Source organism: Eschrichtius robustus, chromosome 10 (genome assembly GCF_028021215.1).
Source record: "Eschrichtius robustus isolate mEscRob2 chromosome 10, mEscRob2.pri, whole genome shotgun sequence".
Taxonomy (NCBI): Eukaryota; Metazoa; Chordata; class Mammalia; order Artiodactyla; family Eschrichtiidae; genus Eschrichtius; species Eschrichtius robustus.
Genome location: NC_090833.1, coordinates 2618431 through 2645369, shown reverse-complemented (window position 1 = coordinate 2645369; position 26939 = coordinate 2618431). Strand labels below are relative to the sequence as shown.

The window sequence follows — 26939 nt, the reverse complement described above, 5'->3', positions numbered from 1 at the left end:
AAACTCGACCTTGTAGTTGGCAGGTTCAGTGGGTACCAAGGAAAACTTGTTTTGTTTTTGACTTTTTATGGGGGTTTAATATACACAACGTGCGTCCACCTTAAGTTACAGCTGGATAAAAACTTAATGTGTATACAGGAGGAACTGCCACTGAAAATAAGATCTGAAACCCGTCCACGAGCTGAACCTTTCAAAAATACAGAAAAAGGGCCAGAGTCCCCAGTTTTTACCTTTGTGGCCCACTGCTGGAACCTCAGGCTAGGGACCTTTGATCTCATTCCTGCCCCTCACTGGGCAGATGGGAAAAGAGGCTGGGGGGCCAGGTCTCCGGGGAGAGCCGGGAACATCCCCTGCTCCTTGCCAGCTCCTGGGACTTGGCGCCCTCTCCCACGACAGCGAACTCGGGCGCCCAGGCCCTGGCCTGATGTGGGAACGGGAGGTTGGGGGTTGGGGGAGGTAGGTAGATAGGGGCGCGACCGAGCGAGACTCCTCCCCGGGCGGGGCCGCCCCTGCGCGCGCGCCGACGCCCCGCCCCGGCCCTCCTGCGCGCGCCCCCGCCAGGCTAATTAGGCACGCGGTTTGTTTACAAACATGGGCGTCCGGCAGGTACGCGCCGCCCAGACCGTGCGCGCCCGAGGTTCGAGGGCGGCCCCCCGGACTCCGGGGTCCTCCGGTGCGGGCGGCAGCGGCGGGCGAGCACTGGCCGCTCTCCCGCGTTTTGCGCGCCTCCCCGAGCACCAGGAAATACGCCCAGAGGCGCACGTCCCTTGCGCGGGAGGGCGCGCTGGAGGGCCGCGCCGGGTCCCCGAGTCGCCGCCGGCGCCGCGCCCCGCCCCCGCGCGCCCCCCGGCCCGGGCCCGCTCGCGGCCGGGTCGGCTGGGCGGGGCGGGCGGCGGGCGGCGGGCGGCGGGCGGGGGCGCGCGGGGCGGGGCGGGCCGCGGCGCCGGCGGGGCCGGGACATGTAGTCCGCGCGCCACGGCCTCCCCTGGGCGGCCCCAGCGCGGGCCCGGCCGCGGACTACGACTCCCGCCAGGCGCCGCGGCGCAGCGCATGAGCCCTGCTCGGCTCCGGCGCGTCTATTATGCTGCCGGGGCCGGCGAGCCAAAGAGGAGCCGGCCGCGCGGGCCGGGAGGGGACGGCCGCCGGAGCCGCCGAGGCCAAGTACGCCTTTCTCTTGCTTCCTTGCGCGCGCGGGGCGGCGGGCGGCGCGGGTGGCGGCGGACCGGGCGGGGCGGGGAGCGCGGCCCCGTACGCCCCGCGCAGGCCGCCGGCGCGTCCGGGGAGCCGGGCGCCCGGGCCGCCGTCGCCGTCTCCGCCTTTGTGCGCGGCCACGATGCAACAAAGCGCGGCGGCGGCCCGGGGTCGCGACGGCGGCGGCGGTGGTGCGGGCCCCCTCCCCTCCGCCCGCGCCCTCCTGGCCGCCCGCGTCCCGGCCTCGGGGGCGTCGCCGCGGCCGGGGCGCGCAGCCCGGAGTTGGCACGGCCCGCGCGCCCCGCGCCAGCGACCTCCCGCGCGCCCTCCCTCACGGAAAGGATTTTTTTCCCCCTTTCCTCCGCCCGCCATCTTTCGAAGGGGGGGGATCGGGGCGGACGTGGAGGGAAAGGTGCGCTTCGGCGCCACTTTCCCCGCGCCACTTTCCCCGCGCCCCTTTCCCCGCGCCCGTCCCGCCCGCCCTGGCTCCTGGCCGCGGGGCTCGCGCGGGGGCCGTCGCCGCGGCCGGGGCGGGGGGCGAGGCCGGGCCCGGGAGCGGGCGGCGTGGCGTGGAGGCCGCTTTCTCCAGAGTTAGGGGCCCGAGCTGACTTTGAGCCCTTTGGAGTTGCTGGGTCGTTGCAGCCCGGCCAAGAGGAGACCCAGTTCCCGTTTTGAAATCAGCCCGAAAAGCGCTTAATCCGGGCGAGGTCGAGTTGCTGGAGGAGCGGGGGTGCGTGCCCTCCTTCCCACTCAGGGTGGGCCGCGGCCTGACAGCACGGCACAAGCCCGTCGGGGAGAAATGCTCACCCCAAACCTCACACGGCCCCCCGGCCCTCGTGGGCTCCCCGTGAATAAAGCTGGGGCTCGAGGGGTCCTCTTGCTCCACCGCTTGCTCATCCGGGGGCAGGCCGGGGTGGAGGTCTTGGGCCGCCTCCTTTCCTCGGGGCTAGGGGGCAGTTTTGGAAAGATGAAAGTGGGGGCACGGAACCGGTCCGCCTGGAGACCCACGTGGGGCGGTCCCGTGGTCCATCCTGAGGGTTCCCGCCATTGGGCCCAGACCCTGATCATCCTGCGATCCTTCATTTTGGCTGAAAGCTTTCTACCCAGAAGTGCATAACTGGGGCTGCCCCCGTGTGTTCCCTGGGTTGTGGCTGCAGAGTTAAGGGGGAGGTGGTATTGGGTATCAGTGGGCAAACTGGCTGGAGGGCGGAAGGCAAGCAAATGAAGGAGTCGCTCTGGCCCCTCCTCCTCGTGCTCCCCCGCCCCAAGTGACGAAGAAGAAAGTTTTTGTTTGTTTGTTTTTCTTCTTTGATCCTGCTTTTGTAGGCTTTCTTCCTGACTCTTTCTTTAAAATGGGGATTCTTTTCCTGGGTCCATGGAGTGGCCCTGGGGAGATCCTGAAATCTACGCAAAGTTGCCTGGGCGGCATGTCTCCTGGGGGAGTAGTTGGCTTTCAAGGGTATCAAGAAAAGGCCTGAACCCGTGCAAGGCTGAGTACTCAGGAGTTAGGGACCTCCTTCCCTCCCTCCCTCCCTCCCTCCCCGCCTCCCTCCCTCCCTCCCTCCGTCCTCTGGCAGCCCTGAGTGCGGCCTCTCATTTGCAAATAAAGCTCTGTGTTTGCCCTTTTCTGTCTTGAGGCCTTGATGTGTGCTGGTGGTTACAGATCGGGAGAGATAGGGCACACGGCATCTGGGGCGGGCGGTGTGGGCCATTTCGCTTTGACCTTTCTGGTAACCTCGGGGGCCCCAGGACTCTGGAATCCCGCCCCAAGCAGCTTCTCAGAAGCTTCGATCCAGTCCCAGCCTTGCCACGGGGACGTCCGGGGAGGAGGGACGGGCAGCACCAGGTCAATTTTTGTTTTGTTTTTAGAAAGTGGAGTAATTGCTTTCTCTCCACCACAGCCCGCGAGTGCTTGGGAAGTGAGCTCTGAATAAAGGGAGAGGATTTGTAAATATTCTGCTCCTGCCTGCCTGGCCCAGCAGAGCGGTCACGGGCAGAAAGTGAAAGTGGGGGGTGGTGGCGGAGTAAAAAGCGAACCGCCTACCGCCGGCCGCAGCCGGCGGCTCCTCCTGCGCCCTCTTCCTCCAGGCTGGCGAGTTGCCAGCTGCCCGAGCCCTGCGCCGGGCAAGCGGCGAGGTGCACGGCCATTTCCTGGTTCTCGGCGGCAGAGCTTTCCCTGGGGAGTGCTGGCCGCGGCCCCGAGTGCAGTGGTTGGTTCGGGACCAGCAGGCCACCTCCGCGGGCCGGCTCCAGCGTGTGCCTGGCTCTCCGTCCGCCGCTGGTGGGCCCTGTTCTCCTCGGGAGAGCGGCTCTCATCCAGTGGGTCCAGGGGAGCTGGGCCGGGTCGGGAGTGGGGGGCCCACCGCCCCCCAGCGAGCGGCTGCACCTGGCCGCTTGCTTCAAGCCTCTCCGCAGGTCGCTGGATTTTCGGGGCGGTCGTGTGGGTGGGTGAGTAGCCTGGTCCGCCTTTCCCGTCTCCCCACGTGATGGTCTAGCTGTAAAGCGACGGAACCCCCAGGCAGGGCCCACAGACCCTGCATTAGCAGGTCAGTATCTAGTCAGCATTCCTTGCTTCCGAAGGAGACTTTAGTGAATTGTGGCAGAAAGCAGCATTCTGCTTGCTGTATACCTGCCTGCTGGGAACTTGTCAGGGGAGCCCCTGCTTGGGAGCCCACCCTCCGTCCCACCCGAGGCTCTGCCCCCCGGTTTCAGCAGGTGTCAGAGCAGCGCGCAGCAGCCCGGTGTGCTTGGTTCGGGGGTGCTGGTAGGTGCCCAGGTGGTGAGTGGCTTGTTGCACCTCCTCAGCCAGCCCACCCCGCCCCCGCCCCCGCCCCGCACATTGTGAATCCCTTTGGCACCTGCACCCCTGCTCCGGGTGCCTGTGGTCCTGCCTCAGAGAAGCACGGGCCTCTTAAAGGCAAAGCGTCACTTTCTGGATCTGGAGCGGAGATGACGGTTACCTGTGTGGGGGTGTCTGTCCAGAGGCCGGAGGCTCTGCTGTGTCGGTGCTGTGGGTGAGTGTTTATTTTTTTCGCCAGGTTTTAACTATCCCACAGGAGAATCAGTTCTCAACCTAACTCCTTTTTAGGGCCTTTATAACCTCGAGCTAGAGCCGGCAGGTGCATTTGGGGGGAAGCGCCCCTCCCTCATTGCTGCAGTACTGGGAGAGTTCACCAGAAGGTAACGAGGTGCCTGGGAGAGTCCTTTCGCCGCTGCTTGGGAACTGCCACTTGGGGTGCGGGGGGGGGCTTCAGGTGCCCCAGTGGGGTTTTTCTGCCAGTGCTGGAAGCTGGGCTTGGTGACCCATGGGGCAGCATTTCCACAGCGATGTTCAGGAGTGTGATCGGGAGGGCTGGGGGTACCTGCGTCACAGGTGCCAAACCGTCGTGAGGAGCTGGGGCTCCAGGGTCCCCGTCGAGGTCCCTGGTACGTGGGGGCAGGAATGTCCTCGCCTCCTGTGAGGCCGAATGCGTGTCGTGTGGCTGGACCCTCGTGACGCATTATCAGGAGGAGGAAGAGCTTGGGGGCAGCCTGGCCTGACGGTGTCTCAGGGATGAAACTCGGGTGCAAAGGAAAAGGAAAGGCAGGAACGGGGCGCTGCCCAGCTCCAAGCCCGCTTGCGCCGTCGGGCAGAGCCGTGGTGGTGCCAGCCCGGTGCTGGAGGCTGCTTGTTAAGAGCTGGGGCCCTGCTGGCTGTGCACCCCAGATAAGGCACACACCCACCCTGTGCTCTGTTGTCTTAGCTGCCACCAGGCTGTCCTGGCCGGGCCATTGTAGGTCTGGGGTGGGGAGACACCAGTGACCGTGTGACTGTCCCCTGGGATGACAGACCCCCCCACCCACGCCTCGCAGGCTGGGAGAGGCAGCAGGATGCACTCGGTAGGCACGCGAGCCCGTGGGCTGTGGGAAACGTCCCAGCGACAGCGGGCCAGGGTGCCCGGCCCTTGGGAGCCTGAGCTAAGCCTGGTGCTAGTTGCTGGGGCAGGGCCGCCTCCCTGTGCTCGGAATGCGTGCCGGTCCCTCTCCAGGGCTTCCAGGCTCCGGACAGCCCTCCTGTGGGAGCACCGGCTGTCCTGGAAAGGCGCGGGCACCCGGGGAATGTGTTTGTGTTGGGCAGGGTGGGGGAGGTGAGAGCCGAACTCGGACCCTGGTTTACCGAGGCTGGACCACCCCGTCCTCGGCCCCGCTCTGGGCTGGCGCCGGCGGGCTACCCCTCCTGCCGCTGACCCCGAGGGGCAGCTAGGGTGAGGGGTGGGGAGGGCTGGCTGCCCCTCGACATCAGGACCCGGCAGTGGTCGGGGGCTCCCAGCCTGCTCGCCTGCCGCTGTGCCTCTGGGCTCCGTGGCCTCCCAGGCCCTCTCCCATTTGGCCTCATGTCCCATTTGTTAGGCGGGGTGATGGGGTCAGAGCTTCCTTCCGAGGGCTTCTCCCTGGGGTCTCAGCTTGAGAGGGAGCTGGGGGGGGACAGCCATTTCCTCGGCCTGGTCTGGGATACAATGCCTGGCTCGGGGTTTTCGGGCTTGCTAATGCACAGGCGTCGGGCGTTGAATGGGGGGTGTTCTGTTGGGACGGGCACAGAACACCCCCCGTGGGTGATGACAGCACGCCGAGCCTTGGTGCTCGCAGGGCCGGGTCGCCCCGTAAGTGCACGTGACCGCCTGACCCCTAGCATCCTTTGTGGGACCGACTGACCCAGAGAGGATGGTCCCCCCTTTCCCTCTCCAAGACAAAGTGTGGCGCCGGCCATGCTGTCCTCACTCACTGTGTCCCCTGAGGACGTTCCCCTTCGAGTGGTGGGTCCCTCACCCCCCTCCCAGAAGCCCCATGGAGCTTTACATGCCCCCTGCCCCCCACACACACACATCACACGCCGCTGGTACAGCAGGTCTTGTGGTTTTTTTCAGTAGGTTTTTCTTTTGGGTAGGTTGGTTGAAAGGTGGGAGGGGACAGAGCCTCACAGAGGTGAGGGGGGGTGGCTGGCCTGACCCCCGCCGTGAGCAGCGAGCCCCAGTCAGCAGGGCTGGCGACGCCCACCAGAGCCGGTATCTCGGGTCCACGGTGAGGCCGACGTTCTGGCCAGAAAGGAAACCTTCAGAGGCTGGCTTCCCCGAGGGGGCTGGCGGGCTGGGGAGACACGTGGGGCGTCAGGGAAAACTGGATTGAGAAGGAGCCTTAGGTGCTTGGGTGCCGGGGGTGCAGAGCCGAGAGGACACGGTGGCGTCAGGAAGGGGACCATGGCTGCTGGCCCCTCAGTGGGCCAGGCCGGGTGCCTTAGGACACCCCTTAGACCTCGGGGTGCTGCAGACGTTCCGTGGGACTGATGGGGTCCCTTGCCGGTGGGGAGCAGGAGTGATCCAGACCAGCGGTGGGCTTGGGGCCCTGGTCGGGGCCAAGGCGCTCCAGGCAGAGCCCCTTCGGGGGCAGCCGTGGTGGCACTGCTCCCTGCCCGGGCGGGGGGTGGGCGGGAGGTGGTGGCCAGCAGGGCCCAGTGTGCGGAGGGCCCCCGCTCGCCCACCTAACGTCCCCTGGGGCCCCACGGGAGGAGGCAGTTGGCTCCGTCTGTCACTGAAGCCGACCCTGCCTGCACGGATCCTGTTTCCTGAGGCCCGGCTGCCCGGAGGCAGAGGAGCTGGGGCGGCGCCCTGGCCCCTTCCTGCAGCTCGCCGCCCGCTGTCTCTGCGGGATTGTCGCAGGAGCTCTGGGAGGCGGCGAGGGAGTCTCTTTTTTTAATAAATTTATTTGTTTTATTTATTTATTTTTGGCTGCGTTGGGTCTTCGTTGCTGCGCACGGGCTGCTCATCGCGGTGGCTTCTCTTGTTGCGGAGCACGGGCTCTAGGCACACGGGCTTCAGTAGTTGTGGCTCATGGGCTCTAGAGCGCAGGCTCAGTAGTTCTGGCACGCGGGCTCCGTAGTTGTGGCACGCGGGCTCAGTAGTTGTGGCACGCGGGCTCTAGAGCACAGACTCAGTAGGTGTGGCGCACGGGCTTAGTTGCTCCACGGCATGTGGGATCTTCCCGGATCAGGGCTCGAACCCGTGTCCTCTGCGTTGGCAGGCGGATTCTTAACCACCATGCCACCAGGGAGGTCAGGTGGAGGAGTCTTTGGGGTTGTGTGGACGGCCTTGCTCACAGCCTGGCTCTGCTTCTGACTGGATGGCCTCGTGCCCGTTGACCTCTGAGCCTCCGCCCCCCCACCTGGAAAGTGGAGCCCACGTGACCCCCACTGACACCAGGATGGGGCCCAGGGAGTCGGGGCCGTGTAGCGTGGGGCCCCCCAGGGGTACCTGCCTCACCTGACCCCTGAGTCACCCGACTCAGGAAGGCCGTTCTCGTTGCCGGCAGGGCCGGTGGGTCTGAGCAGGGCAAGAGGGAAGGCGGAGGGAGCGCAGGCCCTGCCCTTCTCCCGCCCCCCCCCCCCCCCAGGATGGAGGAGTCACTCCCCGGCTTTTTTCCTACCTCTGAATGTCAGCACCCCCCACAAGCCCCCCTCCTTCCTGAACGTGGCTCAGGACTTCCCCCTTCAGGCCCAACGCCCTCCGACCTAGGAGCCTCCTGAGGGCCCCCTCCGCCTGCCTCCCCCTCTGACCCCCGGCCTCTTCCCCGCCCCCGTGGCTGGAGGTCCTTCCCCTGATGCTGGTGAGTGAGGCTCTTTCTGCCCTTCTGTCCGGCACCCTCCTTCCAGCATCCCCCCGACACCCGTCGGGGTCCAGGCTGCCCCTAGAGTGCCCTCCTCTGCCTGCTGTGGTCCTGTCTGTGGCGGGAGGGCCGGAGCTGCTGCTGCTGCGTTTTCAGGGTGTTTCCCACAGTGGCACCTGGACAGAGGTCCCCACTCTCTCCTTGTTTGTCCAGGACCCCGAATAGCCTTGGTGTCCAGGCTCTTCTGATGTGTCCCTCTGGGCTGAGCGAGCCTACAGGGGCCGGTTCTCTGCATTTTATTTCGGATTCCAGTTCCGCAGGGAGGAATGAGGTGGGTCCCAGAGGATGAATCCAGGGGCGGGGAGATGGCCTTGAGCTCCGGGTCCGCCTGCCCCAGAGCCGGGGACACTCGGGTCCCCCTCCCCCAGTCTGCAGCCAGGTGTGTCCAGCTCAGTCCCTCACGGAGTGGCGCGTGTGTGACTCTGGAGGGTGGGGTGACCGGCCAGTGTCCCCCGCCTGCCGCTGGCCGGCCGTTTGGCTTTCTGGACGCTTCTTCAGGATCCCGCCAGAACCCCCATCTCTGGGTTTTCTCTTGCTGTTCAAGGGCTTTTGTGGTTTGTCTGAGCATTTCCTCTCTGGGCGGTTTCAGATCCTCTCGCTTCGAGGGAAGGTCGTCTTCACTCTGACCTTCGCCCTGTTTGTGGTGCCGCCTCCCGCCCCGTCGGGCAGCCCCCGGAGGTGGGGGTGGGGGGGGGGGATTCTCCGAGCCTCGGTTTCCCCTCTGAGGAGTGGGGCCCCGTCCCTGCCCTCGGCCCGGGTGTCCCCGCGCGGTGCACACCGCCAGCCGGGCCAGCGGATCCTCAAGGCTCCTTTCCGAACCCCACCTCCTAGAAGGCTGGTTTCCAGCCCGGCCGGTGTGGAGCGGGCCCGGTGGGCTGTGACGCCGGTGAGGTCGGGCTGCACGTCTTTGTCCCCAGGAGATGAGACACCCCCGTGCCGCTGGGGGCTGGTGGGTGGTGAAGGGGAGACTTGGTAGCTTGCGGGTTTTATACGTCTGGGTTTAGGGCGCTGGGCTCTGTCACCTGCGCTGCCCCACCCGGTCCCGGGTTATCCTGCCTGAGTCCATCCCCCCACCTGTAGTCCATCCCCCCCCACCCCCCCACCTGTAGTCCATCCCCCCATCCCCCCACCTGTAGTCCATCCCCCCCCATCCCCCCACCTGTAGTCCATCCCCCCCATCCCCCCACCTGTAGTCCATCCCCCCCATCCCCCCACCTGTAGTCCATCCCCCCCATCCCCCCACCTGTAGTCCTTTTCCCTGCCAGGCGAGGGGGGCACGGGGAGCAGGGTCATGTCCCCCAAATCTCGCTGTTGCTGTGGTGGTGGGCAGCGCAGGGTCCTGAGCACCCAGACAAAGGGGGGGTCACCCTCTTCCTTGTGGTGGGGTAGGGGCTTTCCAGTGTGGCCAGTCGAGAGACAGTAGAGGCCCCCAGGGTGCTCAGCTTCTGCCATGAGCACTCGTGCTCTGTCCTGTCTCCGCCAGACCCCTGCTCATTTCAACCCCCTTCCCACCTCCCCGTTATCACGAAGGAAGCTCCAGGCGCATTTCCTTCGTAAGGCGTTTGGTACCCACGTCTAAAAGACAAGGGCTTTTTAAGAGTTATAAAAAGCCACAGCACCACCGTCACCCCCAAAGCGTTGACGTTGGATCCCAAAGATGGTCAAGGAGACAGTGTTGAAGTAAATGCCTCAGGCCTCACCGCCTGGCAGGTGTTTCTCATAAACTGGCCCAGGGCACAGGCGCTGGGGTCGGGCGCCACCACCTCGCTCGCCCTGGCCGTCCTCCCTCCGGGCCACGTGGGGGCCAGGAGGGGTCCCGGGCTGGGCGGAGAATCCGACCCCCGTGATGGGCCGCCTTCCTCCGTTCCAGCTGTGACCGCAGAACACTACTCTGGGGAGTGAGCTTTTCTCCTGATTCTTTTGCGACGAGAGCTGACCCTTGACAGCTGATACAAGGCTGTCTGTGGTCCTTTTTTACTCTTAGACTGAACGTTGGTATGTTTCCCTGCAGAGTGTCGTGTCTGATTTGGTATGTTATCTCAGACCCAGGGGGCTGGGGGTGTCTCTGGGAGACCCCCGCCCCACGGAATGGTGCACTCGCTGGGTTCTGAGACCCAAAAGGTTCACTCAGGACATGCCTGGCTTGGGGAGAGCAGCTGTCAGGCTCTGGCCTGTCCCATGAGGCCGGGTGGCGGTGTTTGCTACCCCTGTTCCCGGCGGGTGATGCCTGCTCATGTCCGAGTGCTGGAGTGAGGGGACGTCAGGTGTCCCCGGGGCTCACGGGCTGTCCCAGGAGGGTGGGCGTCTGTGGGGGCTTTGCCTCCGCCCCCAGGGGGCAACTCGACAGTGTGGTGAGAGAGAGCCTGAGCTGGTGTGCCACCCGTGAGCTCTGGGTGCCATGGGCTGACTGGGGAACCCGGGGTGGGGTCCCAGCCGGACCTTCTGTCTGCTCCTTCTGTGGCCCCTCCCCGCCCAGCCTCAATGGCTTGGAACATGGGAACGGGCCGGACCCTTCTGGTACCCACCCCCCGCTCTGAATTTGCCTTGTTTCTCTCGATTTGGGGGCTTGTGGGCATCCCACTGGGATTCCCTCGAGGAGGAGGTCTGGAGGCCCCCATGGCAACTTTGGGTCCCCAGCTGGTGAGGCCTGGTGGGCAGGGTGACCAGGCCTCTGTCCTGGGTGGGGCCTGGCACGGCCTGTCTTCGCACATGGAGCCGAGGCCTGCTGGGCCGAGGAGACCATCCGAGGGGCCAGTGCCCGCCGGGAGGGGACAGGCCTGGGAGGAGCCGTGGGGAGGAGCAGGGCACTTCCTCGTGCTCCGTAGGACAGGCCGCCTCTGTCTGCACCTCTGTCGTCTCCTGCCCGGCTCCCCGGCTCCGGCCAGGGCGGCTCAGCTGGGTGGCCTGTGGTTCCCTTCCAGGACCACGTGGAGTCGGGAGGAGAGTGACGGCCTGCTCCTGGTCCGCTGGGACGTGGCGGCTGGGAGAAGTGGGAAGCTGCATTTGTGTTTTAAACGGGTCCATCCCATTCCATAGGCTGGGTCCATCCCAAGTGTGACCTCATTGTGTCTTCATGGCACGCAGAGGTGTGTATCCAGGGACCCTCGGGCTCTGTCCCTGTCCCTTTGCTGTGGCCCCTCCCCACGTGACTTGGGAACCACGGGCACCTTCTTTTTTCCACCCGAGGGGCCAGTGTCACCCAGCTCTCTAACCACTGTCAGTGACGTCCCTGGCCTCCCACGTCCTCGTAGGTGGGGAGCCATGCCTCCATCCCTGGGGCTGCGTTGGGGGCACTAGACAGCTGATGGCCATGCTGCTGGGGCTCAGCCAGGAGGGGAGCTGGGATTTGAACCCCGGTGTGGCAGACCCAAGTGGGCACTCCCCGCTCCCCTTCTGCGTGGTCCTCGTGTCTGGGGCCCTCCTTGCATCTCTGGCCGGGAGTTAGGATCAGACCAGGGACTTGGAGGGGCACTGCTGGCCTGTGCCTGCCCCCAGGGCTCGCCGGGTGGCCTTGTCGTCGGTTGCAGTGGGGCCATCTGGTTCCTTAGCTGCCCGGCTCCTCCTCTCACCCCGTGTCACCCGCGTATGCCAGGAGCCAGGTCGGGGAGGCGCGGGGTCCTGGGCTTATGTCCCCAAGTCTCCATGTGGGTGGGCTCAGGAAACAGCCCCGGGGTGGAGGAGCCCCAGCTTTGTCATCTGTGCGACGGGCCTGGTCATTGACCTCAGAGGATCGCATGGCGTCTCACCCTCAGCAGAGGTTTGAAGGGCTCTTGGCCGTGGCCGACCCCCCAGTGTACTTCTTGGTGCTTCTCCAAGAAGCACGGTGAGAGTCTGTTCCTGTGCGGCCGGGGGACCCCGGGCGCGGGTAGTGGGGGACTCCCCCGCGGTCTCCCCTCCTGTCGTTTCGAACCCCACGTCCCTCCGCACCTCTTGTCCGTTACTGATGTCGGTTCGGGGCTGAGCCCTGTGAGAGGGTCAGCTGGTAGACTGTTTAAGTTCCAGCTTCTCTCTGGAAGCAGCCTGTGCCTTCCGGTCTCAGAATGTGGCGCTGACCCCCGCCCAGACCGGGAGGCTGACGGACAGCACAGCTGCTGGCGGCGGGGAGCATGGGCGGCACCCTTGGCATCCATCCTCGTCCCTCTGCTGCCCCGACAGGTGGGCGCTGGGGGGATTTCTTGGCCTTCCGGGCGACGCGGGGGTGGCCGACCGCGCCTCCCACTGGTGCCCCTGCCGAGGGCGAGCCAAGACTTCGGGGTCATTGCGGCCCCCGGATTTCCCCTGGACGGAGCACACGGGGCTGCCTGGCCGGTCCCCAGACTCCGGGGCCGTGTCCCCAGACCCCAGAGGAAGGGAAACGAGCTCTGAGATGCTTGGCCACGTTTGTGCATTTTTCCAAAAGAGAAATCCCTTTACACTTTTTTCTTTTTACAAAAGTAATAACACGTTCTTAAAAAGAAAAAAAAAATCCACCGGTTCAGAAACGCAAACAGAAAGGGAGAAAGCAGCCTTGGGGACCGTATGCTGTGGGTGTGAGGTCCTGAGTGCTGGGGACCTCCGTCATCTTCCTGCCCCTCGTAGGAACGTCGCGAGGCGGCGTGTGGCCTTCTGCATTCCCGTCCATGCTCGGCCGGGGTCTGGTTTCCTCGGGGTCGCTGCCGGGTCTGTGGGATTGCGGGAGAGGCAAGGCCAGGCTCTCACTGCGGCTCCGCTGGCCCCAGACATGCCGGCCCTGAGGTCTGGGCTCCGTGTGAGGGAGTGAAGGCTGTGCCCCAGCAGGGAGCTGCGTGGCCGCTTCACTCCACCTGCCACCCGAGAGGGGACAGCGCGGGGCGACCTGTGCGATTGTATGTCCCACCGGAGAGGGTCATGCCCAAGCGCCCCGGCTGTCCCTTGCCAGTCTCCTCCCCAGCCACGCAGCCCTTCCCAGGAGGTGGGTCCTGGCTCCTGGGATGGAAGGGGCTTGGGGAGGGGGGTGCCCCCCCAACCTCTTACGCTCTAGCTGCCCTTCCTTCCTCCCTGTCGAGCTGGTGCCCAGGCTGCTGGGGACAGAGGACAAGCCAGGCGCCTGCCTCCACCGTGGGGGGTGCTATGTGGCACCACCTGACGGGGGACACCACGACCCCCGCGGTCATCCGCACGTTCCTGCAGGGTTCTGAGTGCATGGGGGGCCTCCCCGCCTCGTTCCAGTGGAGGTGCTGGGGGCAACATCGTTGTTTGCAGAGAGGGGGAGGTCCCATTGCCACGTGCCGTCCCCCAGGCCGTGGGGCATCCAGCACCTTGTGCATGTGTCCCCTCTAGACCTCACAGACCCTGCTGGGGTCCCAAGTGTTTCCACACCTCAGGACTCCCTGTGGCCTGGGGTTAACGCTGGCATTCGGTGAGCGTGTGCCGGGCCGGGCCCTGGGCTCAGAGCTTAGCCACGTAGTCTGGGAGCCCCCGGCTCTGCCTCGCAGCCCCTGGGCGCTCACCCCACGATGGGGATGTGTCCGGTGTTTGCTGCGGGGGCCGGCTTCCTGCTCAGCCGCGGGTGTGGGGTAGTTGGTCATCGGTCAGAAGAGGGAGGCAGGGCAGAGGCCAGGCCGAGGGTCCTGATGGCAGCCCCAGCACGTCCCTGCAGAGAGCTGTGTCCGTCTGTCCCTGTGCTCGGAGGAGGCCGGTGTGCTGTGTCCCGCCCGTTCCCTGCTCCCTGGACCGTGCAGCAGCGGCGCCGGGTACTGGGCACCTGCCCACCTGCCCCATATCTGGCGGCCCGCAGTGCACCGGGCCGGCATCTAGGCCCAGGGTGGGGGGCTGGCAGGAACAGGGTGCATCCTTCCCTCACGGATCCCGGGTCCCCCCACGTAGGGAGCCGCCGCAGCCGTCACGGCAGGACCGTGCGGCGATTGGTATGCGTGCAGCACTGACCTGAGTGCTCTGTGTTGGACCCCTTTAGTCTCACAGAACCCTGTGGGGACACAGGGGGACCAGATCCCATGGCTGGCAAAGGGCAGAGCTGGGATTGCGAACAGGAGCCTGGCCCCGGCATCTGCTCTGCACCCCTGAGCTGCCCAGGGTCCGGGAGGGTCCGGGAGGCCCTGGCAGGTGGTGGCGTTGGGGCAGAGGAGCCAGAGGAGGAGAAGGAGGGTGCGGGCCTGCGTAGCCACAGCAGCCAGGACAGGGAGACGAGTCACTGGCCAGAGCGGGACAGGAGTGCTGGTTTGGACAGGAGCCCCGTGTAGGGCACGCCATCGAGGGGCGGGCAGGCCAGTGGGAGGTTCGCAGAGTCCCCAGCAGGAGGCGGCGCTGCTGGGCCAGACGGGGTCAGACCTGCTGGGGGTGGGGCAGCGAGGTGTCAAGGGTGAGAACTTAGGCGCCTTTCCGTCTGGTGGTGCGTTGCAGCCTCAGTGCCACCAGCCCGGCAGGCACGGCCGCCCTCCCTACGGAGCTGCCCTGGGGGGCCAGGGCGCTGCCCCGGGTTGGCGAGATGGGGGTGCGTGAGAGGCGCCCGCTCGCCTGGGGAGAGCGTGGAGGAGAGGAGCTGCAGGCCCCCAGGATGGCGGGCAGGTGGGGCCCCTAGGGGTGTTCCAGAGCATTCCTCCAAGGCAGGGCGGGCGAGCGGGGCAGGTTTGCTCGGTGGGCGAGATATGCCCGACGTCTGTTTTGAGTCCTCTTCCCTCTTGGTTGGGGGGCGCTGAGGAGGCACTGGCTGGGGTTTATTTAACAAGCCGACACGGGGGGGCCCTGGTCTGTACTTCGCGCTGATGACCGTGGTGTAAACATGCCCACGTGGCAGAGCAGGCTGCCGGCAGGACAGCTGTCAGCCAGCTCGAAAACTCTCCCAAGTTTTGACAATCTGCTTTTGCAAGTCGTAGAGGGCATGCTTCCAGCGGCCGACACGCACTGCTCTGTCCTCCCCGAAGGCTGGCCCCCAGGCAGGCCCTGCCACCCAGCCTAACCCGGCTCAATCCGTGACAGGTGCACATAAACACCTACGGGGTAGCAGCGTGCACAGATGCCGCCCGGGTCCAGATTTCGTATGCAGCCCCCAGCGCGTTCTGCGTCCTCAAGTGACATTGGGGCCACCGACTTCCTCCCAAGACGTGGTGGGGTTTTGATACTGGGGGCGGCCCGTTCACCCTTTACTGCACAACATTTTCCTTGGTATAGTCGGTCTCCTGGTGACACATGTGGGGCAGCGGCGGCTGCTTCCTTCCCAGCTCCACACTCAGAGAACATTCCGAGAGTCGGGGTGTGGTCCTGCAGCCCCTCACTCGCTGAGGCTGCAGGCTCCCATCGCCTTCTCCCACCCCCCACCCCACCCCACCCCACCCCCCGATTGGCCGAGGGCCGGCCGTGTCACAGCCCAGCCACCATCACAAACCAGAGCCCGTTCTCATGGTTACATTAGAACCTCCATCGGTGGCCTCACTCAAAGGGCCCTGGCCCTGTGTGCCACGCGTGGTTCCACGCACGTTCTGCCGGCCCGGCTCGGCCATTGGGTCCACGTCGTAGCTCTCTACGTGCGGATCATTCCTTAAAAAGTTGCCACGGTCAAGAACAGTGTAGAGTCAGTCCCCCGCAGGCAGGCGGCTGGGGGGCAGCGAGCCAACAGTGGCCCCCACCTGGACGGCCGCCTCCCCGCCTGCCCAGGTGGCACCTGCTGGCATTCTGTCCCGTCACCTGTGTCTCTCCCTGCCCCAGCCTGAGGGCAGCAGTGGGAGAGCGGTTCTCTGACAGGTGAGGGTTGGCCTGACCGGGGGGAGTGCACCGACGTGGCCTCACATGACCACACGGCTGTGCTCGGGGACCCGGGCGAGGCCGCGGGGCCTGGGGTGACCGGCCATTCCCTGCCGTCCCTCCTCCCCCGCAGGTGCTGCCTGACTGGGCCCAGACATGGGATGTCGCACCTCGGCGGGGAGCACAGCGGAAGCCAGGGCCTCGCCGAGCTGCTGCTGCCGTGACGGCCAGTGAGCGAGCAGCCGGAGGATGTCCACCACGACGACGGTCACCCCCGCGGGGATCCCGGCGGTCCCGGGCCCCGTGAACCCGCCCCCGCCGGAGGTCTCCAACCCCGCCAAGCCCGGCCGCAAGACCAACCAGCTGCAGTACATGCAGAACGTGGTGGTGAAGACGCTCTGGAAACACCAGTTCGCTTGGCCCTTCTACCAGCCCGTGGACGCCATCAAGCTGAACCTGCCCGTGAGTGGCCCCCTACCCGCCGCCCCTGCCCCTCCGCGGCCCCGACTCCTGGGAGGACGGCCCCCCTGGCCTTGGCAGAGATGGTGCCTGGAGGCGGCTGGTCCTGATAAGCCAGGCACAGCTCAGGACCCACGATGACCGAGGAGCAGAGGGGGTACTTAGGCGAGTGGGGGAATGGAGGGCGGCCGCCCGGGTGCAGGAAGCGGGGAGAACCCGTGGCCCGTGGGTGGATGGAGGGGGAGCCGGCGATGGGGCTAGAGGCTCACCTGTGTCTTCACCCTGTGCCCGGCACTGTCCTGCGGAATGACGCGTCCACACCTGAAACCCTGTGCTCGAGAGGGGTGCGGCCCACTTTCCCAGGGATAGCGCCCCAGCTGCATGCCCGGTGCCGACCTGACCATCCGACGGCTTTCTCTTTTGGACCCGAATAGAGAGCCCCTGAGTCCTGCGAGGGGAAGCCCTGGGCTAGCACTTGGCGGCCTGGGTCCTGGGCCAGCTTGGCCCCCGGGCACTGCGGGCCCCCAGGTGAAGTTTGGAATCTGGGGAGGGGGCTCAGCCCCACCTCCGGAGCCTAGAACAGCTCTGGGCTCTGCCCCAGCCCTGCGGGTCTGTGCGCCCACACAGAACCCTGCTCAGGCCAGAGGCTTGGCAGGGATTGTGCTGGCCGAGCGCTCGCCCCAGACCTCACACCCACCTGCCTTCAGGTGAACAGAAACTTGGGTCCAGCCCCAGTACCCAGCTCCCTGAGAAGACTGTCTCCTGCACGATCTCTGTGCTTGGGAATCGCGAAAGTCGTCATGAATTTGAATCCAACAGTAACACTGCTGAAAATCTCTTTCTTAGGATTATCATAAGATAATAAAAAACCCCATGGATATGGGGACTATTAAGAAGAGACTGGAGAATAATTATTATTGGAGCGCGAGTGAATGTATGCAGGACTTCAACACCATGTTTACAAATTGTTATATTTATAACAAGGTAAGAAGACGGTGTGGCGTGGGCCCTACACGCCCCTGTGAGCTGCCCCCGGCCCGGGGAGGCCTGGGGTGGAGGGCCAGCCTGGGGTTGGCCCGTGCCCGCCGGGCTGGGCGCTTTGCAGCAGCTCTCAGACAGGCCCAGGGTGCGTCCCAGCCTCGCGCTCAGCCCTTGTCTGGCCGCGATCCCCTTGTGCGGGTCCCACAGGCCACGCGTTTGAGCGGTCGCCTTGTGTGTGGACCGCCCTCCCCCCCCTCCACCGCCCCGTCTCCTGCTCGAAGGAGGGAACATTAGAACAGCCTTTTCAGAGGGCGTCGATGTATACCAAACGCTTTAAAACGTCCACACGCTTGGACCTTTTTTCCTTCGTGTGCTGGGATAAAGGGTGGTTTTTATCCTTTGTGTGTTTTGAATTCTTCCAAGAGTTTCCACGTTAAAATATATTCTTTTTGCCTCCCTCCTGCCCCGCCACATCCCTTCACAGCTTTCTAAATAAATGTTTTTTCTTGAGCAACCACCATGTGTTTGTCTGCTGCAGACACACGGCTCCTTTCTAGCGGGTAACCTTGCTTCTCCTGTGTCTTCAGCCCACAGATGACATAGTGCTCATGGCCCAAGCCTTAGAGAAAATTTTTCTCCAGAAAGTGGCCCAGATGCCCCAGGAGGAAGTTGAGTTATTACCCCCTGCTCCAAAGGGCAAAGGCCGGAAACCAGCTTCGGGAACCCAGAGTGCAGGTAAAGGGGTGGATCGTGCAGTCCTTCTCTCCACCTCTGGCAGGCGGACAGGGTGCCGATGACAGCGTATCTTCTGAGGGTCCCTCTGGGCTCAGTTTTCCCATCTGCAAGTTGGGTCAGTGATGATCAGAGCTCCGGGAGCCGGGCCTCTGCTGTGTGTGCGGCCTGCAGGCCTGGTGACCTTGCTGCCGCCTGCCTTGGAGCCTTGGTCCGGGCAGGGGTCATGCTCCTGCTGTGTCCCCGCGCTGCCCCTCTCCCACCCCGCCACCCCCCAGCTCTGAGGACACCGCTTCTGGAAGCCACACTGTCCCTTTGTCCCCTCCGAGGAATCTGCCTCTTCAGCGTGCTTTGTGTTCTCTGTGACCTGTCAGGGAGCGGTGGGGGTCAGGGTCAGCACGGGGAGCCCGGGGGTGGGTGACCTCACCTGGTCCGGGAACCTGGAACAGAGGTGGATCCCGACGGTGAGCTTCTGGGCGACCCAGCCCTCCAGAGAGGCCAGGGTGTTCCACACTTACAGACGGGGCTGAGGCTGGTTGCCTGTGGAACCCGAGTCAACCCCCTGGCTCTTCCTACCGGGCTGTGCACCTTGTCCTGGCTCACTCATTCAGACCACGGAGGCAGCCATGATGAGGGCCAGGGTCTCGGCAGGAGGGGCTCTGCTGGCACCCGGCGGGCTCTGGCTGGAGGGGATGGTCCCGGCAGCGTCCAGAAGCATCGCTGGTAGAGCCGGGTCAGTTCAGCCTCCTTTCCTTTGTCCTCAAGGTACGCAGCAAGTGGCGGCCGTGTCCTCTGTCTCCCCGGCAACCCCCTTCCAGAGCGTCCCCCCCACGGTCTCCCAGACGCCCGTCATCGCTGCCACCCCTGTGCCAACCATCACTGCAAACGTCACGTCGGCCCCTGTCCCCCCGGCTGCCGCCCCGCCCCCTCCCGCGACGCCCATCATCCCCGTGGTCCCTCCCACGCCGCCCGTTGTCAAGGTGAGCTTCCCCCGGGGGCGTCCTGGACGCAGGCAGGTGTGGGGCGGGCAGGAGGGCGCTCCGCCGCTTTCCCCTGGCACCGACCGCTCGTCGGGCGTTGGGCGTATGTGACTTTGGACGGGTCCCCTCCCCCGCCACGCCCGTGAGGTGGGCCGCGGTTCCTGACACGGACAAGGAGCCCGAGGCTCGGAGCGGCAGGTCACACAGCTGGTGAGGGCGGCTGCGCTTGAACCCCAGCTTCGCCGGCCTTTGCAGTGCGTGGGCCGAGGTGGGGGGTGCAGGAAGGAGGGGGGCCCCGGCCCTCCCCGCCCGCGCTTGCGCTCGGATTGCCTTGGCGTGGGGAGGGCGGTGGCGGCCTCCACCTGCTCCTCGCGCCCCCCCCCCCCCCCCCCCCTGAGTGTGAGCGCACGTCCCTCCCCCGGCTCCCTGGGGGCTTTCCTCGGCCGGGCCTGGGCTCGGAGCGGGTGCTCCCCGTGAGATCCGGGGCCAGCGAGGACGGCTGAGTCCCTGCTCTGAGCAGGCCCCCGTGCCGGCCACTGATGTGTATCGTCTTCTCCGATTTGACCCTCACAGCGAGCGACCCTCTGGGGCAGGCAGTATTTCCCCCATCTTACAGATGAGGAAGCAGGCGCTCAGAGGGGTTAAATGGCTCCCCCAAGGTAAAATGCCATCTCCGTCGCTTTCCTCTCCCCCGTGGCCTTCACTGCCTGTACTCGGGCGGCGCCTGGCCCGGCCGCCTCACTCAGCGCCCGGCTGTCTTGGAGCATGTCCCGTCTGCCACGGCCCAATGAGCCCCCGGGCCCCGTGGCACGTGCTTGGCCTCCGTGGGCGCCCGTGAAGTGTGTGTGGGTGGGTGGCTCGTGCCCGCCAGCCTGGGGGCAGCGGCTTGGCTGGGGCGGCGACTTTGGTGGCGCTCAGACAGCAGACCCCCGTGAGGCCGGCGGCCCGGGTGCACGTGGCTCCCAGGGGCTGCTCCGCCCGCCCGAGCTGAGGGGAGGGGAGCCCCCTGGGCTGGCCTCAGGGTCACAGCGACCCTGGCCACCCAGGCACGAGACACGCTCTCACGCACTGGACACGCCCACCAAGTGCTCGTTGGTCATTTCAGTGTTTCCTCCCCCGGCGGGAAGTAGCTCTGTGACGTCTGCTGCCCTCAGGGTCAAGTCCATCCCTGCCCAGGCACTTACCGCCCGGAGTCCTTGGTCCCAAACCTCGTGCTGCTGCTTGTGTTTCCCGGCTGGGCCGCTGCCCCCGCCCCCCCACCCCCCCGCATGCTCCTCCCGACCCCCTCGTCCCGTGGCTGCCACTGTCCTGGGAGCGCCAGCTTTGAGGCCCGCGTCTGGGACGCCCCTCTGGCCTTTGACCAGCGGGGGTCCTCTCGTCCCTGCTGTCCCCAAGCCCCAGCCCCACTTGGTGATGGTCCCAGTCACGGTGCCACCTCCGTTGTGCGAGTCCCTGAGCCGCCGCCCAACCCCCGGGCGCGGGCGGGCTGCGTGCTGCATCTCACTCGCTGGAGGTGGTGAGCAGTGAGCGCCCACCGTGACCGCGCAGGGCCTGGGGGCTTGGGCGGGGCTCAGGGACGGCCCGGGGGTAGGTTCTTAGTCCAGCCTCACCACCGCCAGCTGTGTGACCTCGGGCCGGCAACGTGGCCCCTCTGAGCCTCGGCGTCCTGTGTGGTGCGGGGCCCCGGGAGGATGGCCGCGGCCATGCATGTCTTTTGCTTCGCTCGGTGCCTGGCAGCTGGTCCGCGCTCCAGGGGCGCCACCGCAGCGGTTCTGATCCCGGATCCCGGGGCTCACTGTTGTTTTGCTGTCGCAGAAGAAGGGCGTGAAGCGGAAAGCAGACACTACCACGCCCACGACGTCCGCCATCACCGCCAGCCGCAGCGAGTCGCCCCCACCGCTGTCGGACCCCAAGCAGGCCAAGGTGGTGGCACGGCGGGAGAGCGGGGGCCGCCCCATCAAGCCGCCCAAGAAGGACCTGGAGGACGGCGAGGTGCCCCAGCACGCGGGCAAGAAGGGCCGGCTCTCGGAGCACCTGCGGCACTGCGACAGCATCCTCAAGGAGATGCTGTCCAAGAAGCACGCAGCCTACGCCTGGCCCTTCTACAAGCCGGTGGACGCCGAGGCCCTGGAGCTGCACGACTACCACGACATCATCAAGCACCCGATGGACCTGAGCACCGTCAAGGTTCGTGGGTGGTGAGCCAGCCGGGCCCTCTTCCCCTGTCTGGGCGGCCCCTGGCATCTGCAGGGCGGCCTGACGTCCTGCGGGGCTGTAGTGGTGCTGATGTCTTGTGCCGGCCCGGGGGCAACTCAGCAGGCTCGGGGCATTGCCCGGCTCCCTTGGCCTGCCCTCCAGCAGCAAGCGGGGCCTCAGGGCTGGCCCGGGGCCCTGGCATGGGTCTGGCAGGGTCAGGGAGGAAGGTGTGCTCTGCCCTACGCTCACTGAACCGACATCTTCCTCGTCATCTATTTCTCTTGAGCCGGTTTCGTCATCTCGTTCATTTTCATCCCGGCGTGTTTGTAGGTCTTTGTAACGTTAGGCAAGGAGGCCCCTTCCCGTGGCCCAGCCCCTCCCTGGACAGAAGTGGGCGCTGGAGGGGGAGGTGATGGAGCTGAGACCAGGAGCCCTGGCCTCCCGATTCCCGCAGCAGGGTCTTCCTGCACTGGGGGCTTCCCCCTTGGCTTTTGTGGGTTTTCCTCCGGGTCAGGTCAGTTGTGTACAAGCAGAGAAGAGCAGGTCTGGGCCAGGCAGAGATGGAAAAAATTCCCCGGCTGGCAGCGGCAGCCTCGAGGGCAGGAGACCTGGGGTCTTCCCTGAGTGCGTGCAGGAGGGGTTCCTGAGCCCCCGTCGGGCTTGGGCCCCAGCACAGCTGCCCTTCCTCGGTCTGGATCGGTCTCTGACGGTCTGAGGAACGTCCCTGGCCGTTGGACCGTTACCTGGAAAGGTAACCCCACAAAAGGGGCAGGTGGTTTCTTTGCACCGATGGGGTCTGGGCCCTGAGCCGCTGGGCTGTCATTCTGCCTCATGTACCTGGACACTACCTCGTGTACCTGTCTGGGGCAGACTCTCCGTAATGGAGGTCTTCCTCCCCGCCAAGGGACAGGACAGACCTGGCCATCTAGGGCAGTGGTTCCCGGGGAACTGGCTGCGTCAGGTGGGCCTGGCTGGGCTGGGTGACCGAGCAGCTTCCTCACCTTCTCTGATCCTCCTCCTAACTGCGAGGGCGGGGCTCCGGCTTTCTTGGACACGCTCAGTGCTGCAGTGGCCCTGCCCCTACTGGGAGCCCAGGAGCGTCAGCTATTTTTCTTTGACTGATTTTTTTCTTTTAATTTGTATGAGTAAGATACGAGCAGAGGATCAAAAATCCAAGCAAAGCAGAGGCGGGTGGAGAGAAGGCCTAACCTCTGGTGTGGTTGCCACCCTTTCCAGAGATGTTTCCAGCTAATGGTTTGGTTACATCTTTCTGGATTAGCTCCTGGCTCAGGCTGGCTCTTTCCAAGCAGGTTTTGACAGTGGGGCAGTGGTACTTGGGCTCCCAGATGCACCAGGAAAGTGGCCGGCTGTCAAATTAGGGCTGGAGTCTGAGAATCTTGCAGAAGTTGAGAGGGTCTCGGGTGCCCGTTTCTCCTTCCTGGCTGAGCTACCCCATACTGCGGAGGCTGTGCAGAGGGCTGGAGCCAGGCAGCCCCAGTGCTGTTGGAAGCTCTCCAGCGGGGGGCAGAGGAGGACGGTGTGTCCTAGGCTATAGAGGCTGCAGGTCCCGGAGTCTGACCACCACCAACCCCTCCATCGAGGCCAGGACTTTGTTAGTCTAGGTGCCGGCGAGGTAGGTGGTTAGGCTCCGGCCCACAATGTCCTGCTGCAGCAGAGCATGGCCCCCAGGATGAGCGGGCACCTCATACCCCCGACACGAGGTCCCTGACTGATGAGCTCTTATCTATGTGAACCCATCCAGGCATGGGGAGCTCTCTCCCTCGAGAGCCGTTGCCCCGTCTGCCCCGATCTTAGCTGCCACACCGTGGTCCCTGGCTGGCTGCACTTCTGTCCCCACCGGCAGAGCCAGTCATCCTGTGCTCCCGGCGGGGCAGTGGGACCACCTGGTGCTCTGTGAAGCAGGCTAGCTAACAGCACCTGGATTCTCAGGGGAGAAAATTAAATGTCTCATTCTGAGAACTGAGTAGCCCCCTAAACTGGTAGAGAGCGACTTTTCGCCAGAAGTTGCTTGCTCCCCACCGGAGCTCCTGACAACAGGGATATCGGCGTGTGAAAAGTTAGCCAAAACGTAGAGCTGGGAACTTTGGTTGCGGGAGCTGGCACTTTTGGGAGCACCTTTTTCTTTCTCCCTGAGTGTCAGCCTCTCTGTGGGGTCCTGGACCCTCCCCTCCAAGCCCTCGGGGCCACCCTTCCACCTTCTCCCTGGGCTCCCAGACGAGGTCTCGGGCTGGCGGTGGACACGCGGAGGGTCCCGAGGCACAGCGGTGCCCTCACGCCCCGTGGCTTGTGTGTTACAGAAGAAGATGGACAGCCGTGAGTACCCAGACGCACAGGGCTTTGCAGCCGACATCCGGTTGATGTTCTCCAACTGTTACAAGTACAACCCCCCAGACCACGAGGTGGTGGCCATGGCCAGGAAGCTGCAGGTAACCCCAGGTGCTCTGTGTGGGGAGGGGCCACCGGGGCACAGGTGGAATCAGCGGGCTCAGGGCAGGCACCCGGGAAAGACGTGGGTGTCTGGGAGGGCACGTCTCCCAGGGGAGGTGCGGGGCTGAGGGATGGGGTGTCTGGGGACCCCATCCACGGGCACGTTTCTCCTGAGTGGCGGCCGAGTGGCGGCCAGGCCCCGAGCCTGCTCCCTAGGGACGTGGTGGCCAAGAGGCCAGTGTCTGCCTCCTGGGAGCTGCAGGCTCAGGTGGGCAGCGGCAAGCAGGTGGGGGCCAGCAGGTGTTCTAGCCAGGGCGGAGACGGAGAGAAGGCAGACGGCTGCTCCCCTGCACTTTACCGTGTGCCGGGGGCCCTTTGTCCGGAGCCTGCCGGTGAGGCCCGTGGGTGTCGTAGCGGGAGACGGCTGTTTGTGCAGCCTGTTGCTTTCCCGACCACAAGGCAGACGGCATGTGGGAGAAACGTGGGGCCTGCAGGGAAGCGCAGTCTGGCCTTCAGTGGTGGGACTTTGCGTACGTGCACACGGATCTCACATACAGGCCGCGTGCATGCGAGCGTGCGCTAGTGTGCGCGCACCCCTGTGCGTGATTATCTGTCAGAGCCTGGGGGCTGCCGCGGGTTTCTGTACGGGCCGGTACACCGAGTCTGTTCTTAACTTCTCTTTGCCATCACGCAGCCTGTTGCTTTTGTAAATACAGGACCCAGAATGTCGCCCTGTAAGACGTTCCCAGTCCCTTGCTCAGAACCCTTTTGAAAACCCGGTACGGTAACTCGGGAGCGTCCTTGATCGCCCAGGCCCCGGACGGGGCCGCAGGGGGAGCCTCCTTCCAGGCCTCTGGGTCCTGCCCATCTTCCTTACCTTCCTCCTGCCTGTGGGCCCTGGCTGCTGCGGGCTGCCCGCTCTGTGCACTGGCTCCCACTGGGGAATGTGGTAGAGCGGTCCCCGGGGTCCCAGTACACCCAGAGGAAGCCACCAGGACCCACGGTTTCATACCAAGACCACGAAGCCGAGAGGCTTTGCGCAGCCGCGCGCTGTCGTCGCTCTGTTGATGCTCTTAAACCTTGCGAGTAGCTCCACTAGGAAGCCAGGCGGCGCTGGCAGCAGACGGGCCGAGGGCAGTGGCTCTGATTCTGTTCCGGCGAAAGGTGGTCTCCGCAGTGTGGCCACAGAGGTTGGGAATCTTAATTACCGATGACTGTTCAGTAATTGGCTCTTGATTGTGTCAAGTCAAGCTGGGTGGGGTTAGAGCCTGACGCTGCAGCAGCCTGATGTAGACCCCGCCCCCGCCCCCGCCGGGGGGGGGGGGGGGGGGGGGGGGGGCCGTTTGCCCAGAGCAGGCCAGGTCGTGGCCTTGCGTAGCAGCGTACCTCTGAGATGTCTTTACCCCAGGAGGAGATTCTGGGGGACCAGGACCCAGAGTAGGCTCTTACGGGAGCCGGACGCCTGGTCGGTGGGGCTGCATCTTTTGCGTGTAAACCAGGTGTATGTGGCTTCAGGTGTCTGAGCTAGCAGAGAAGTCTCCCTTCGTGGCCGCTCATCCTGTCTGAAATGAACCTGGGCCACCTGGCGGGAGGGGACCTTTGTTGAGCGTGCTCCCAAGGCTGTGTGGGAGCTGGCAGTTTGGATAGGACAAGACTTTTGCCTTTTGAGCCAACTTTTGGACCCAACTCAGAACGAGGTGTGATACTACAGTAACATCACAGGGGAAAGAAATGGGAAAGCGGAAACCGGCTCCCAGATCCAGTGGCTGGGGAGCCCCAGAAAAGGGTCAGAGCTCAAAGGAAGGCCCTCTCGCTGCCTGTCAGTAGGCGGCAGCCTTGGACCTGGATGCTGAAAAGACTTGCCAGCCGTCGACAGGAGGTGGGGTGTCTCATAAAGGAGCTTGTGTGCCAGCTCCTGAAAGGCTGTGTCTGTGGCCGTTGACTGCGCCCTCTGGCCCTGAACCCGCGCTCAGTGCCTGGGGAGGGAGGGAGGGGCGGAGGGAGGGGCAGAGAGCAGGCCGGGGTGGGCGGAGTGGGGGCGGCCCAGCGCCCTGGGCCGGCTGGGTCCAGTCTCCCCGACTCCCCGGGGGCTGCCCACGGCGTCCAGGACCCAGGCGGCCCCTGCTGTCCCGCAGGACGTGTTTGAGATGCGGTTTGCCAAGATGCCGGACGAGCCGGTGGAGGCGCCCACGCTGCCCGTGCCCGCGGCCCCTGTGGTCAGCAAGGGCATGGAGAGCAGCCGCAGCAGCGAGGAGAGCTCCTCGGACTCAGGCAGCTCGGACTCGGAGGAGGAACGGGCCACGCGGCTGGCGGAGCTGCAGGAGCAGGTGAGCGGCCGCGGCCGGGCCGGGGACCGCGGGGGCTCAGACGGGGCTGGGGCGGGACCAGGGCCCAGTCCCGGCCAGGCCTTGACCCGACGTTTGCCCTGGTCACCCCCCACCCCCACCCCAAGCCACAGTCGTCCTCCGCAGCGGTGTCGCTGGCAGGGCACCCAGCGAAGGTGTCGGCGCCGAGGGCCCCCTTGGCAGTGCCTGCAGGCGCGGGGCCCTGTGAGCCCGACTGGGTCGGGACGTCCCTGGAGCCCTGGAGCCTCCTTCCGCTCCAGCAGGGTCTGGGAGGCTCCTGCAGAAGCCGCAGCCCTGGGGCTCCACGAGCCTGTCTGGTTGGGGGCGGGCGCGGGCTCCGCGGCTCTGCCAGAGCGAGCTTGTCCTGCCTCGGCCTCTGACCGCCTGTGACTCGGCCCTCCCCACCCCTTCGCGCTCCTCACATGCGAAATGGGACCAAGAGGTGCTGGATTCCTGGGGGGGGCGGGGGCGGGGGTGGGGGCTTCCAGCAGGGAGGAGACACTGGAGTAACAGTGACCCTGCCGGCACCCCAGTGGGGCTGGGCGTCTGAGCTGAGCCTTGTCAGGGATGACGGTGCAGGGAGCATGGCCCTGAGGTGTAGCTGTCGGGCCGGGGTCCCTCCCACGCCACGCGACGTGGCTGGCGTGTGCGAGCCTGGTGCCGTCCTGGCCCGTCCACCTGCTAGAGGCTGGGGGCACCGTTTCCTCGCCCGTTCGGCGCGAGACTCCCCTTGGGGGGCTGCTGAGGTGAGAAGCGTGTAGAGCACGTAGCACCCTGGCAGCCACTTGCTGGACTAGATGAGTGTCCCCTGCCGGCACTGGACCGTTTTGACCCTGCAGAACCGCCGGGTAACACCCCAGCAGCTGCCCACGAGTGGAAAGTCTCCTCTGCGCAGGCGTTTAAACCTCTCCCTAGAGAGCCTCCCTCATCGGGAAAACAGAAACTAGCAAGAAAACCGGGAGGCACCATTTATCGAGCCCTTCGGGTGCCACCTGCCCTGCACTTGGGGTGGGGAGACGGAGGCCCAGCGGCTCGCCCGCCGTCGCAGGGGTGGGGAGGGCCAGACGGGCTCTGCCGCCCTCCGGGACGGACGTGTGTGGCTCCCCGGCTCCCCTCCCCGCACGGTGGCAGCAGCTCCTGGGCACCCCAGCCCCCCGCCCCGCCCGCGGCCCCCTTGGGCCAGCCCCGGGGAGCC

The 26939-nt window shown here is 65.5% G+C and overlaps 1 protein-coding gene across 2 annotated transcripts in view; it reads left to right on the top strand.

Annotated features, from left to right (window-relative positions):
• The first annotated feature begins 1054 nt into the window (after positions 1 to 1054).
• Positions 1055 to 26939, top strand: part of BRD3 (bromodomain containing 3) — a 34342-nt gene continuing 8457 nt past the window's right edge. Inside the window, exons 1-8 of one of the 2 annotated variants that reach the window (XM_068553742.1) lie at positions 1055 to 1161; positions 15737 to 16065; positions 16909 to 17046; positions 17631 to 17778; positions 18541 to 18755; positions 20574 to 20942; positions 23270 to 23398; positions 25535 to 25726. In XM_068553742.1, the coding sequence (XP_068409843.1) occupies positions 15853 to 16065; positions 16909 to 17046; positions 17631 to 17778; positions 18541 to 18755; positions 20574 to 20942; positions 23270 to 23398; positions 25535 to 25726 (1404 nt within the window). In that variant the 5' untranslated portion in view covers positions 1055 to 1161; positions 15737 to 15852. Of the gene's footprint in view, positions 1162 to 15736; positions 16066 to 16908; positions 17047 to 17630; positions 17779 to 18540; positions 18756 to 20570; positions 20943 to 23269; positions 23399 to 25534; positions 25727 to 26939 lie in introns of both variants that reach the window. The other variant, XM_068553741.1, reaches the window with a different exon arrangement.